This window comes from Mus pahari, chromosome 14 (genome assembly GCF_900095145.1).
Source record: "Mus pahari chromosome 14, PAHARI_EIJ_v1.1, whole genome shotgun sequence".
Taxonomy (NCBI): Eukaryota; Metazoa; Chordata; class Mammalia; order Rodentia; family Muridae; genus Mus; species Mus pahari.
Window position 1 is genome coordinate 72,553,117 of NC_034603.1, and position 15,476 is coordinate 72,568,592.

Genomic DNA, 15,476 nt, shown 5'->3' on the forward strand with positions numbered 1-15,476 from the left:
TTACGGATGGTTATGAGCCAACGTGTGGTTGCTGGGATTTGAACTCTGGACCTTCGGAAGAGTGGTCGGGTGCTCTTACCCACTGAGCCATCTCACCAGCCCTATAATTATTTTCTTAATATTTATATTATTTACTGCAAATGTATAGAGATAAAATTTGTGTTTGTATGTTGCCACTTTACTTCATTTACTTCAGCCATAATTGAATGGATCTGTTCTGGTTTTCTGTAAACATGATTGTACTATCTGTTAATTAAAATAGTTTTACTATTTCTTTCAAATATGAATGCCTTTTATTTCTTGTCAGTTGCCTTGGCTGGACCTTCTAGCCCGCTGTTGACTGGAAGCAGTATGTGTGAACCTCCTTGTCCTTAATTCCTGGGAAAACAGGAATTAAGACTGAGTTAGTTCTAGGGTGACATCCTTCTCTCCCCCATTTCTTTTCCCTTTTAAAAAGATTTGTCTATGTTATATGTATGTTTCCCCTGTATGTATGTTGTACACACCATGTGCGTGTCTGGGGCTGCTCTCAGAACAAAAGAGGATGTCGGATCTCCTAGTAGTGAGTTGCCAATGGTTGGGAACTACGAGAATAGCAAGTGCTCTGTCTTAACCTCTGAGCCATTTCTTCAGCCTCTCTCTTTTCTTGCCACTCCCCTCCCCCACCCCTTTGGCCAAGGTTTCATACAGCCTAGCTTGGTCTTGACCGAGCTGTAGAGCTGAGGATGTCCTTTAATTTTGGATCATTGTACCTCTACCTCCCTAGTTATAGGGAGACATGCACTACCATTCTCAGTTTCGTGATGCTGGGGATTGAACCCAGGTCTTCCTGATACATGTGACACATGTACTTTATTAACTAACCTATATTCCCAGCTGAGTTTTGAATTCCTTACAGATGTCCTTTGTCAGGTTGAGCAAGCTCCTTTCCTGTTGATCTTTTGAAGCCATTTGATGATGATTTTTTATTTATTTATTTATTTATTTATTTATTTTGTGGAGACAGAGTGTTATGTAGCTCATGCTGGCCTGAAACTTACTACATGGGATTGCCTTGAACTACTGAATGTTCTGCCTCCAAGAGTGCTAGGCTAGCAGGTGTGCACCACCAACATTAGGCTAGTGATAAAGTAGTTTGCCATTTCCTATTGTGTAATTTTTTTTCAGACAGGTTCTTAACTATGTAACCTACACTGGCCTAACTCTTATGATTGCTGGAACTGTAGGTATATACTATGTTGCCTTGAATTAACTAAACATTGTGACAATGCTGGGTACTGATTCTCTGTACCTTCTAAATTTCTTACTGTTTTGTTTTTGAGGACAAGGTTTTTTTCTCTGTCTTCTCTTCTAGCCATCCTTATTCTGAAGTGTTAATACTTGTGATGCTGTTTCTCAGAGAAACGCCTTTCTGTGTATTTGCCCTGGCCTGGGTATCTGTGGGATGGGACAGGCTCTTCTCCTCCAGATCCTGTCTGTCTCTAGCCTAGGCTCCTTTGACCTCAGCCTTCTCAGTACTGAGATGTAACCTTGTTTTTAATATTGCATTCATGTCTCTGTGGGATGTTTTTCAGAAAACACTTTTTGGTTTGGTTTTACTTGGGAAGCAGAGGCAGATGGATCTCTATATGAGTTGAAAGCAAGTCTGGCCTGCATAAGTTTGAGGACAACCAGAGCTATATAGAGAGAGACTCTTTCAAAAAACCAAAGTATTTTTTATAGTGTGGTCCTTGACTGCCTGTCACAAAGAACCATTAACCTACTCTGATGCTGTAATTTTGAGAGGCTGTTTATATGACTTGCCGTGTTTATTGTTCCTAAAGAATGGCTTTAGGACATGATCATACTCTTGAAGGGAAGACTTGCCAATGTGTAAAGCAAATCAAACTATCAATAGTTAGAGAGTTGAACATGGAGGCTATAGTGTTGTAGCTGAGTCCCTTTCAGCTTAGTGTAGAAGGATTGTAACAGCTGCTTCTGGTTCCTCTAATCTGACTTAGACGTTAGAATCTACAGCCCTCTTGCATACTTTTGCTGTCATCTTAAATGAAAACTTTGATTACTCATAAAGCATTTTCCTTCCAGGGGCCACTCAACAGTGAGTCTTCCAACCAGAGTTTGTGCAGTGTGGGGTCCTTGAGTGATAAAGAAGTAGAGGTAAGCCATTCCTAAACAACACTGTTTTCATGTTTATACCTTTAGTCTGGGTTCAAGGGTAGCACCATGTTACTGCAGGGCATTTTAGTGGAGTGGTGTGCTGTTGTCTTGGTGCAGCTTTGATGTGGCCCTGTCATGTTTTTACTTTACTCATACACAGGCCTTTTCTTTCTCCTTTTTACATCTTCTTTTGGGGGTGGGGTGGGGTGCAGGGAAGGATGGTATTAGGAGGAGCCTTAGTTTTTTAATAAAGGTGGGAGATTTGTCCTTATATTATAGCAAATTAGCTAGTTACTCTTGAGTTCTAATACTTCTCTGTACTCTATAGAGTAGGTCACTGGCTGAATTTAGCAGTAACATTTGAAAGACTTTTTGTTGTTTAGTTTCCATATTTTTCCTGCTTACTTGGAAGATAGTATTAAGTAGATAGCTTACCTACATGGATATAGGTACAAGTCTTAGGTCAGTTGCTTTCTTTGTACCGTTAAGCTTTCTATAAATTTAGTTAGTTGAACAGGCATTCAGGCCTTTACTTTTAAATCATTTTTACTTAAATATATTTTTTCTTTAAGATTTATTTATTATTTGTAAGTACACTATAGCTGTTTTCCAGAAACACCAGAAGAGGGCATCAGATCTCATTACAGATGGTTGTGGGCCACTGTGTGGTTGCTGGAATTTGAACTCAAGACCTAGAAGAGCAGTCAGTGCTCTTAACCACTGAGCCATCTCTCCAGCCTGGGCCTTTCTTTTTAAAGGGTTGGGTTTAAGCACTTTTGAAGTTGTTTGAAAGCCTGCTGTATGAGTTGACATTTGTCCTTCAAAAATTCTTTAATTTTGTTTTTTTTTTATTTTCAAAAATACTTTCATATGACAGGTCTTATTGCATACTCGGACAGGCCTTGAATTTGAGATTATTGCCACAGTTTCCTGCTTATGGGATTACAGGAATGGGCTATCATACTGCTAAAATATCTTACTTAAATTTTGTGGCAATTCTGAATTACTGATGAGTATGCTGAAGGTTTGATATTTTAAATAACTTTCTAAAAGTTGTTTAGGTTTGATTAAAGACCGTGTACTTTGCCCGTTTCTCTGTCCCAAAAGCAGGACACTGATTTAAGACTTGTCTGTGCCAGTTATAACTCTTATATGTCTATAATATTTTGCATATACTCTGTTATCCTAATGTGAAAATTTACCAACATTCTAATTGTGACATGCATGGTATTTAACAGACTCCTGAGAAAAAGCAGAATGACCAGCGAAATCGGAAAAGGAAAGCTGAACCATATGACACTAGCCAAGGTAGTGGCCATTTTACATTAAACCCCAGGGTGTTCATGTGCATGAAATGATCTAACTCCCAGCACGTAATTTGTTTGCTTTGAGGGATCCCTGACAGAGGTTTATGTGTCATAGGGAGTATTAGGCTATTACAGACTTGTTATCTGATGCACATCTGATGAAAGTGTCAGTTCTTTGGGGACTCTTGTTTTCCCTGTGTACTTGAATGATTTTCTTACCACAGACTTTTCTTCAGACCAAACAGGAATCATATGGGAAAGAGGGCACATTGGAGTTTTGTTAGTAGTGGTAGCCAGAAATGGTTTCATCTGCAGAACTCTACCATAGGAACTACTGGGATGAAATTTGTATCAGTGATAGTTACGCTGTTAAATATATAGTCAAGGAAAAGGAAAAAAAAATGGTTTAGCCTTTCCCTGTCCTGTTTAAGGACTGGGATTCCCAGTCTTTTTGCATTGATGTTCCCTTTTAAAAATCTGTAGTTAAAGTCATTATGTCTTGTGTGAGGGAAGTCCTTCCAAGGTTACAAAGTTATGTCAAAGGTGATCAGCTCTTTAGTTCTGATACATTTGTTTGAATCTTGGTTTCTTAAATTGGGATGTGGATTATATTTTGTTTCCTGATTTTAGCATGTATATTTTTAAAACAAGGTGTGAAAAATTCCCATCAGTGTTCATTTAGTCACTTGTTACATAGAAGAGATAGAGTAATCTTAGTGTACAGGTTTGTATCATTTGTTAAAACTAAAGCTGACACTTAAGATGACAGCGTTGTGATTGGTCAGTTACTGTGCTTTGACATGCATTTCAGTGATGATGGCTTATGTGTGCATTGGAAAAACTGTACCTAACTTTGGTTTCATTTTCAGGGAAAGGCACTCCTAGGGGACATAAAATTAGTGATTACTTTGAGGTAAGTTAAATTGGGGGTTAAAAAACAACCTCCAGCGTCTTTAAACAACCTAATAATACTCTTGTTTATTTAAGGCATTAGAAAGCAATGTTTTGCCTTTACTGTGATCTGATCTTGCCCTTCTCTTTCCATCTTCATCAAACTAATGTTGCCCATCTTGTAATTAGAAGGACTGCTGCAGGTTTGCTAGGTTTAAATTTTGTATCATGTGTCTTGTCTGTGATGATAGAAGAATTCACATATGAAGTGCACTTTCTCTTGGCCAGATTAGGTTTTGTGTCTCAGTGATTAAGGTATAATGACTTGTCTCTCCTTTGGTCCCTTTCCTTTAGCCTAGTGGAATGTATGTGTAGTGAGCCCAGTGACTCATTGTTAAGTGGTTACTAAAGATGACTAACAACTTCTGCACTACTGTCTTTCTGCCTCATGTATTTTGAGACCAAGTGGGGGTAGGGAAATGCATTCTTCTCTCATGTCTGTCCAAAACCATGCGTACTTTCAGCTTCAACCCATGTTTTCTGTGTATCTTGTTACATTTCTTTGGGAGCTCTTTCTCAAAACTCTCATTGAAAAGATAAATTTGGCTTACATGGCATTTTATCTCTAGAATGAGATGTATTGACTTAAAGGGCCATGTATATTTAAGATCTGTTTGTATATTAATCTTTTACTCTCCTCTGAAGCATGGTACTGTTTTGAATTATTCATATCCATTTTTCCCTGTTGGCCAGTTTGCTGGGGGAAGCGGGCCAGGAACCAGCCCTGGCAGAAGTGTTCCACCAGTTGCACGATCCTCACCGCAACATTCCTTATCCAATCCCTTACCGGTAAGCATTCACCTGGAGAATTTGACACCTATTATATAGGAGACCAGTAGCCCAGGAACACTAAAGCCATTTCTCTTCCATTAATTACTCATAAGGAACGAGGGAGTCGACTTTATACTATTGCCTATAAATCACTTACTTAGATTGACATCTTTTACTAGTAAGTCAACTCTCTTTAAGAGTTAGTCCATTCTTTTATTCTTAATGGCAGTTCTTTAATTGCCTGTAAGCCTGTCAAATTTACTAGTCTGTTAAGAAAGTAATTCCAATCAGACATTGGGTTTTAAGCCATTACCAAATTCTAATTTCTTTTCTTCCTTTTAAAAATTTAATCAGCTTCTGATATTCATATCTTTTAGGCTTTTTCACTGATGTGGTAGAAAACATAATGTATTGGAGATTGGTTTGTTTTCATCCTTTTAAGTGGGATTTCAAGGTTTTAAAAAAGGAGGACAAAGGCTAAGGAAGCTGGTGAACATTCCTATAAAGTTAGGTTAGCACTGCCCATCAGGCAAAGGAGTATCTATCTGATCTAAGATTTAATAGTGCTGATGTTGCTACTTCCTGAACTAGCTAATGTAGGGTTTTATATTACTTTGCTCCAGTACCTTTAGATAATTTGTTGACACTTATCAGTCTGCAATGTGACTTATCTGTCTTTATGTCAGATTTAAGGAGCTGGGGTTAAAGTAAGAGTTAAGTTTTTTTTTTTTAAAAAAAAAAAGGTTGGGATGCAACTTTGTAGTAGAGTGCTTGCCTAGAATTTGCAAGGCCCTAGGTTCAATCCACAGTGTGGCTTTCATGTTGTCTCATGTTTCCGAGCTCAAGGAATTGTGAAGTTCATTTGCCAGCCCTGCAGAATTGAGTGGCTTCTGTAATACAGCTACATGGCTTAGTAGCTCCTGATGCTCTTTGTTCTTGCCCACTCCTCTCCTGTACAGCAACAGTCTCGCCTGTACTGCACAAGACTTCCTTGAGTATTGTGAGGCATTCTTCTGCTCAAGGCCTTTGTATTGCTGCTCTCTTTTACAGAACCACTCGTTGTCAGATACCAGCAACCTCTTAAATAGTATGTTGTTCAAGAATGACTTTAACAGGTCTGCCCTGCCCTGCCCAGCCTCTCTAGAGTATCATTTTCTTATACCTGGTTTCTCTGTTTCTAGTATTGCTGTGTGTGTGTGTGTGTGTGTGTGTGTGTGTGTGTGTGTGTGTGTGTGTTTGCGAGCACATGCTTAGGCATGTACTTGCCACAGACTATAACTTGGGCTGTCTGTCCTTGCCTTACACCTTGTTTGAGAAGGGATCTCACCACTGCTACATGTACTGGGTCACCTGGCCTGAAAGTTTTTGGATATTCTGTCCCTGCTTTCCCACTATAGGAGTAGACAGTCATTACCTTTATGCAGCTTTTTTTGTGAGTACTGGGGATTTGAGCTCAGGTCATCTTGCTTGCATGGCAAGTGCTTCTGCCCATCTAGCCGTCTCTCTACCCTAACCTAACCACGCTTTTAGTCTTAGTGTTTGTAACTGCCTCTGTTCCTTTCTCTACCCTAACCACGCTTTTAGTCTTAGGGTTTATAACTGTGTCTGCTCCCTTCATCTCTCAGGTTTTTGCTCTAACTCCCATCTCTTCCCTCCATATACAAATTTTGATATATACTTAATTTTTAAAATTGGTATCTATTTTCAGAAGAATACACAAACAGTTGTCCAGTTTTTACAAACGGTACCAGCATAAGAAACTAAATATTACTAGCCCTAAAGCATCACCATTGTGTTCCTTGCCATTCTAGCCCTTTCTCTGCCACTAGGCATAGCTGCTATCCATAAGAACCTATAAGAATATATATCCATAAGAATCTATATAAATATGTATTGTGTTTGACTCTCTATGTTCAGTATTACTTTGGTGAGATTTATTGATACTGTCCTGTTTATTATAGATCATTTATTGTTATTAGTGTATAGTATAGTTTTAATATTTTTGTGTGTGTAAGGATGTACCTGCTTGTCCATGTGTGAGCACACATGTGAAGGCCAGAAGACAACCTTGGATGGATGTCGTTCCTTATGTGCCATCCATCTTTTTTTGAGACATGATCACTCACTGGGCTGGAACTTGCCAAGTAGGCTAGGCTGGCTGACAACGATTTGTCTGTCTCTGTTTCTTCAGTTTTGGAATTTCATGTGTATGCCACCATGCTGGGGGGGGGGGGGAGTGTGCACTCGCCCACACCCACCTGCATGTATGAGTACACACACACATATCACAGGATGTATATATAGGTGAGAAGATAACTCGTGGATGTTGGTTCTCTCCTACCATATGGATTCAGGAGATCAAACTCAGGTTGTCAGACTTGGGGTCAGGCATCCCATGCCCGGCTCTCCCTACCTCTTTAGTTTTATCTTTTTGGTTTTGTTTCATTTCATTAGGGGACTGGTGAGACAATTACATAGACCAGGCTGCCCTCAACCTGCCTCTGCCTTCTGAGTGCTGGGATGAAAGGCATGTGCCTCCATGCCTAGCTGTGCTTTAGTGGGATCTAGGATCCACCTCAGCTCTTTGTGTTTTCAGGGCAAGTGCTTTACCAACTGAGCCATCCCCTCAGCCGTAATAGTAGTACATTTTTATTTAATAATTTGTCCTAATTTTCACTGTTAACTCATTACCTATCCCTTCATCCTGAAGTATTAGTCTTGTGAGAGAAGGCACCTTGCTGTATTTCTTGTTCATTGCTATTTTCATCTGTTACAGTTTTTGGTTTTGTTTTTCTTCCAGTTTTATTATATAAAACTGAAGTTATTTTTTAATCATTCCCTTTATTTGACATGGAAGAGATAGTATCTTGTTCAGTTTTTCAACCTCCTGTTGCTGAGCGACTTCCAAAGCCCTATTAATGATTTTTTGTATTTTTTTGTTGAATATTTATTTTAAATCAAAAATGTGCATAAAACATGAACATTTTCATGAAGGAGTTGGCAAAAGTCATGACAGCTGGTAAGCAAGGAATGTTTAAAAATTTTTAACAACAAACAATATATGATAGAAAAGAATGGTCCTTTAAAGCTTAAAATATTTTTCTTTAGCCTTTCAATAACAAGATTGTAAAAAAAAAAAAAGATTATAAAAGTAGTTATAACCATCACATACAAGAAGTAAACTTTGCAGGCGTCTGTAAACTTAGATGTCCTTCCTTAAATCCCTGAATGTATCCAACTTCTATGCCAGAGGTAATCTTGTTTCTATGGTAACTGCTTTTCCTTAGAGTTTTTCTCTGTTACTCTAAGCAGGCACATTTAACTACTGCTTAGTTGTGCTATTAAGTCACCTTTGTTAAGTACACTGTTTAGGCTGGAGGGTACAGCTCAGTTCAGAATATTGCTTGCTATAGTGGTGGTGCACACCTTTAATCTCAGCACTCAGGAGGCAAAGGCAGGCAGTCTGGTCTATAGATTGAGTTCCAGGACAGCCAGATCTACACAAAGAAACCCTGTCGAAGAAGAAGAAAAGAAAAAACATTGCTTGATATGTGCCAGGCTTTAAATTTGATCACCTGCTTGTTTTATCAGTTACTAAGGCAGGTGTGGGTATTTCTCATTATGAATGTAGAAGTTGCTTATGTATTTATGTTAAACTTTGCCTATGTATTAGGTGACTTTATTTACTTGAAGCTCTTATTTTAGGTTATTTCATTTATATTGGTACTTGGCCTGTGTTATGTATTTGTGTACCACTTGTGTGCAGCATCTGAAGAGTCCAGAAGCGGGTGTCTGATCCCTTTACCTCACTAATAGATAGTTGCGATCTGCCATGTGGTCCTTAGAGTCAAACTCAGGTCTTCTAGAAGTACTCTTAATTGCTGAGTCAATTCAAAGCTCTTCTTCAAATGTGATTTGTGTGATTTTAGTATATCCAAACCATCACGTGTTCTTAATATTTCATTTTATATACAATCAGCTTTTTGTTAATATGATTCCTGTCTAATATAATACAGTTGGATTTTTTTCCTTCATATATTATATAAAATTTTCTCTTAAGGGAACTGCTATATTTATTCTACTTATTTAATTCTTTTGGTATTGATTGATTGAGACAATGTCTCATGTGACATGGGCTAGCCTTGAAATTGCTATGTAGTATAAGGATGAACTTAATTTCTGATATTCCTACCTCACCTACCAGGCTCTGGGATTACAGGTATTTGCCACCCTGCTTGGCTCCAGGCCTGCTCTTTACTCATTTTTATTTCTTATTATACTGGGGATTGAACTCAGGGTCTAATTCACACTAGGCAAATGCTCTGTCACTGAGCTAGATCCCTAGTCCTCTACTCTGGCTGCTTTTTTGGTATTCTGAAGTTTCAGTGTGTGTCATTTTGAATTATCTTCTGGGTTATGACTCTTTGGGGTTTTGGGATCTGTGAGTTGGTATGCTTCTCCAGTTTTGAATAGTTAGTAGTTGTTGTCTCCTAGGTATCTCTACACTGTGTGTTTTCTGCTGTTAGCAGAGCACACAAGCATCATTTCCCCTTGTCTCTTAACTTCACGTCTATATAGTCTTCTGTCTGTGTATGCTTCTTTGTAGATTATTGCTTCTTGTCCCTCAGTTCCCAGACTGCCTTCCCCCGGCACAGGCTCCAGGACCTTGCCACATGCTAAACAAGTGCTCTACTATGATACTATGAACTATTTCTATCCCGAGTCCTCTTACTGCTTTTTTTTTTTTTTTTTTAAAAAAAAAAAAAAAAAAAAGCTCTCTGCTGTTTACTTCTTTCAAGCTTTATTTTTTTTTACATTTTTACTTTTTAAAGATTTAAATTTTTAAAATGTGACTGTTTGCTTGTGTGTATGTATGTGAACCATGTATGTACCTTATGCCCATGTCAGAAGAGGATGTCATAACCTCTTGGCACTGGGGTTATGGATAGTATAGATGCTGGGAACTGAACCAGGGTCCTCTACAAGAGCATAATATGCTCTTAACTGCTGAGCCATCTCTCCAGTCCTCTTTATTTTTAAAAATCTTTATTGTGATTGTAGGGGATCAAGCCACAGGTCTTGCTCAGCAAGTATTTTACCATTGATCTCTTATTTTTCTAAATCTTGTACACATGATTTATAAAAAATTTATAGTCAGTATCTGATAATTCTGGCATCAGAGGTTTTTATTAGTTTGTTTCTGCTCTCATTTTTCTTGTTTGTGTGTGTGTGTGTGTGTGTGTATGTGTGTGGTTTTACTTAACTTTACACTGTTTTCTAATGATGTATAACTTAGAGTTCTTGAAAAATTATTTTTGACTGTGAAGATATATTTGTTCTTTGAGGGAGAATATTTGTTTTTTAGTTTCTAGAGAATTTAGCTTTCTGTTGTAACCTCTTCACATTTAAGGCCCATATTTGTTTGGTTGGTTTATTTTTGGTGTTTGTTTCAGCTGTCAAAGAATTGGTTTGGATTCTCCTAACACTTTCTAAGCCCAATTCCCTACATTGCCAAGGCAACTTCCTTGAACCCATGAGGCTAGAAGAACGTTTTCTCTTGGTTTACGCTTCCCTCAGAATTGCTGCATTGGAGGCCCACCTTGAAGTGGAAAGTGTTTCCTGTTGAGCTCTCTACTTGGGTAGGCTTTGGGTCAGAGACTACTTGACATCTTGGTGCCATAGATGACTTTGATGCTTCTTTTATTTATCGTGTGCTCTTAGGTTTTGTCCTAGCAGATCCTGTATGTTTTATCACATCTTTGATGTTTGTATGTTCTTTAAAGATATTTATCCTGCCCCTTGAAAAATTGCTGTTTTGATAAAACATCTTAACTATGCTGACCTGGAACTTGTAGATTAAGGCATGCACCCAGCCATGTTCATTTATCTGTGGTGTCTAGGGATTGAAGGGCTTAGCTATATCCCTGGCCTGTGTCATGTCTTTACATTTGCTTTCCAAGGAAAGATTTATTCAAACATCCTAACCTGCCTTTGTTCAGACCTTAGTGGATATTTATTGAATATAGGGCAGAAAAGTTGACTTAATGAGTACATTGTAATGAATGGTTACCACAGTATTATAGTGCACAAACTCAGACTGTTATATTTGGTAGGGTAAGAGTGTTGATATTGAGGACTAGTTACTTATAGATTGGAAAACTAAATTCATTTGTCAGTAGAATTTGATAAATTTATCTTACTTTTACTTTCTCTAATAAATAGTTAAGTAGCCAGACATTGTAGTACACAGCTGTAATCCCAGCACTTGTGAAGTTGAAGATAGAGGATCATGTGTTTGAGGTTAGTCTGTGCTAAATACCCAGACCATGTTGTGAAAATTAAAGGGCTAGAGAGAGAGTGCGCAGTTACGAGAACTTGTTTCTAGCAGCCACACAATGGCTCATAACCATCGATAACCTGTAACTCCAGGGTATCCAACAGGCATATATACACCACACATATATGCATGCAGGCAAAATAGTCATACAAATAAAATCTAATGATTTTGAAATAAGATAAAATTAGATGAGGGTTAAAATACATACTGTGACTTTGACGTTTTTCCTGATAAACAGATTATAAAGTCTCTACAAAACAGCCATTTCTACAAAGGCCCACCTTGGCTACAGAGCAAGTTGAGAACCAGTATTTGCCATTCAGTGAGACTGTCTCAGAGAAAACATAAAAGTGATCTGGGAAAAGCCAGGTGTGGTAGTGCATGCCCCCCCCTTTTTTTTTTTTTTTTTTTTTTTGGTTTTTTCGAGACAGGGTTTCGCTGTATAGCCCTGGCTGTCCTGGAACTCACTTTGTAGACCAGGCTGGCTTTGAACTCAGAAATCCGCCTGCCAAGTGCTGGGATTAAAGGCGTGCGCCACCACGCCCAGCGTGCATGCCTTTTAAACCCCAGTATTTGGGAGGCAGAGGTAGGCAGATGTAGACAGGTCTGAGTAGAGGTAGCCTGGTTACAGACTGAATTCCGTGACAGCCAGAGCTATATAGTGAGACATATCTCCTCCGCCCATCCTCCACCCCAAAGAACTGGGGATATAGCTAAGCACATTCAGAGCAATCGTCAGCTCTGTCCTTACTCCCCAAAGGCCGTTGGCAAGTGTTTCCAGATCCTTTAGGGTATATTCATGTATGCTTATATTAGTTGATGCTAGCTTTCCTTATTTCAATCATACTAATTTATTCAGTGTCCTATAAATATTTGTGTTTTATAAGTAGTGTTGTCATTGCAATTAATGTCTCCTTTATTGTTTTGCCTTTCGAGACAGGCTCTCCTGGAATTCACTCTGTAGACTAGGCTGGCCTTGAACTCATAGGCACTGGGATCAAAGGTGTGATCCATCACCACTCAGATAGCTCAGCCATTAAAGATTCATGACCAAAAATAACTTCTGTATAATTCCTTAGTCAAAACGTATATTTACAAAGATCATTCCAAGCTGGGCATTGGCGCTGCACTCCTGTAATCCTAGCACTTGGGAGGCAGAAATGCCTGTAGATCTCTGGGAGTTTGAGGCCAACTTGGTCATCAGCTTGTTCTTCAAGTTCTGGGACAGGCAGGACTACAAAGAGAGATTCTGTTATTATACAGTTATATTTAGGTAATATATAGAGGTATATATTATATAAATACTATATGGTGCTATGTACATTTCTGTCAACATTTTTAGTTTCTTTTGGCATATCCAACTAAAACTGAATTTTGTCATTACAATCTTTCTACCGAGAAAAATACTTTGATTTAACTTTGATTTTTTTTTTTTTTTCTCCAGGGATAGTAAACATCTTTTCATATGTTGAATGGCCTTTTCAGTTTAGCTCGGAGGACATTTTAAGATTCTTAACTCAGTGTCATGTATGTTGTAATTATGTTTACAAATTTGTGATATGTTTAAATTGATTTTTTTCATTTAACTTTATAAGTGTCTTTTATTTTATACTTTATAGAATAGAGTTTATTCAGGGCATGGAGAGGGGAGTTAAGAGAGTAGTAGAGGCAGAGAAAGGCAGGAGAGGGAGAGAGTAGAGAAGTAGAGGCTGGCCTTGACCACGTAGAAGGGGAAGAGAATAGGGAAGGGAGGAGGGATGGGAAGAGGACAATTTTAATGTCACTGTGATTCAAAAACACACACATGCATATTGCACCCCCAGGCATAAAATCTTTGACCACTAAGTTATAGCAGCACTTGCTTATGTTTTCTTGTATAATTTTTCTTTTTCTTTCTCTTTCTCTCTCTCTCTCTGTCTCTGTCTCTCTCTCTCTCTCTCTCTCTCTCTTTTTTTCTTTTCTTATGTTTTCTTGTATAATTTTTCTTTTTCTTTCTCTTTCTCTCTCTCTCTCTGTCTCTGTCTCTGTCTCCCTCTCTCTCTCTCTCTCTCTCTCTCTTTTTTTTTTTTTTTCTTTTCTTTCTGAGATAGGGTTTCTGCTGTGTAGCTCTGGCTATCCTTGAACTCACTTTGAACTTATATTGGGCTGGCCTCAAACTCAGGATCTGCCTGCCTCTGCCTCCCAAATGCTGGGATTAAAAGTGAATGCTGCCACCACCCAGCTTCTGTTATAATTTTTATATGTGATAGAGGATAGGAAGATGCTTGTCTCTTTCCTGTATAACTTCAGAAATAAGTGTGTTGATCTTATAAATACATGCCCTTTACTGTGAAACATGCTTTAATCACAAATTATATAGCCATATTATATGGATTTGTTTCTAAATTCTTTGCTTTTTTTTGCCACTAGAACTTAAACTATATAAATGCATAAATAAGTATTTTGTCTCAAAATAAGTTATCACCAATGTAACTCAAAGCTGACTGAATTCAGTGCCCTCGCTTCATCCTCAAGTTTTGGGATTATAGGAATGTCATTTTGAAAGTAGTTCTGATGCTGGGCGTGGTGGTGCACGCCTTTAATCCCAGCACTCGGGAGGCAGAGGCAGGCGGATTTCTGAGTTCCAGGACAGCCAGGGTATACAGAGAAACCCTGTCTCAAGGAAAAAAAAAACGAAAGTAGTTCTGTAGCATGTTTTGATATCTAGTAAGGTTTTCCTAATACTTTTTTGCGAGGGAGAGAGGTTCAAATCAGGGTTTCTCTGTGTAGCCTTGACTGTCCTGGAACTCCTTCTGTAGACCAGGCTGGCTTTGAACTCTGCTTCCCGGGTGCTAGGATTACAGGTGCATACCACCACTGCCTGGATCCCTAATATTCTTTGTTAAACATTACATGATTTTCATGTAATCCCCTAATATAATCTTCTAAAAGTCAGTGAGAATTTATCCTTCCCCTCCAAAGCCTAGAGTAAAATAGGTAAAAATCTCTGCTGGTTTTAGAGAAATTGGGAATTTGTTCATTTAAAATAGGATATTACCATCTAGCTTATCTTTCTGTTAGTTTGTTTGTTGTTTGCTTGCTTGCTTGCTTGTTTTGTGACAGGATCTCTCCATATATCCTGGCCGTTCTGAAATTAGCTTTGTAAACCAGGCAGGTCATGACATCAGAGACCTGCCTGCCTCTCCCTGTCTAGTGTAGATTGTCTTTTATGTTTATCTGTGAAATTGTTTGGTTTTCTTTACATGTATTTTCATAGTCATGGTTTTTGATGTTATTTTCAGTGTGGTTTTCTTCTATTTGCTGATGATAATTGTTGGTGTGTAGTTACTATACCTATCTTGTACTTATGTATCTGTCTACTGAAGTTTTTTGGCTAATTTGCTTGGTTTCCTTTATGAATATTTACATCATCTAAAAGGGACACTTTTAAATATTTTCCAGTGTTTATATCACATTGTCTTAAATTTTCTTTATTCCATGTTACCTTTGCCTGTTCAACAATAATGAAGGGTCTCTACTATGTACTCTTAATATTTTTAGTGACTTTGAGAAAATACTCACTTAGGTATTAAAATTGGATACTTCTAGTTTTTTTTTAAGCTGCCTGATAATATACAAGTTGATTGATTTTTATCATCCAAAAGAAGAATCATAATTTTTTTCTACCATTAGTGTAATAGTAGTGTAATGAATTATTTTAGGGGATTTGCTAATGTTTAACCATCCTTCCATTTCTAGAATAAACTAGATGTGCTTGTCACACGGTTCCCCTTTACTGTCTGTGCTTGCTTGCTCTGCTTGCATTTAGTTTAGAGCTTTTGCATATGAGGTATAATGAGAGTAGAGTTCAGAGTGCAGTAAACTCTTGTCTGTAAAGCCACACAGCAGGTATTTTTTGTTTACTTACAGGATAGAAATAATGTTTCCTGTGTAAGATTGAGAGATTTATGGAG

The 15,476-nt window shown here is 38.1% G+C and overlaps 1 protein-coding gene across 8 annotated transcripts in view; it reads left to right on the top strand.

Moving 5' to 3' along the window:
- Tlk2 (tousled like kinase 2) overlaps positions 1-15,476 on the top strand; it is a 97,218-nt gene that overhangs the window by 20,706 nt on the left and 61,036 nt on the right. For 6 of the 8 annotated variants that reach the window (XM_029545709.1, XM_021212103.1, XM_029545712.1 and 3 more), the window contains exons 3-6: positions 2,086-2,157; positions 3,396-3,465; positions 4,334-4,377; positions 5,109-5,204. In XM_029545709.1, the coding sequence (XP_029401569.1) occupies positions 2,086-2,157; positions 3,396-3,465; positions 4,334-4,377; positions 5,109-5,204 (282 nt within the window). The remainder of the gene's footprint in view (positions 1-2,085; positions 2,158-3,395; positions 3,466-4,333; positions 4,378-5,108; positions 5,205-15,476) is intronic. The other 2 variants (XM_029545711.1, XM_029545714.1) reach the window with 1 other exon arrangement.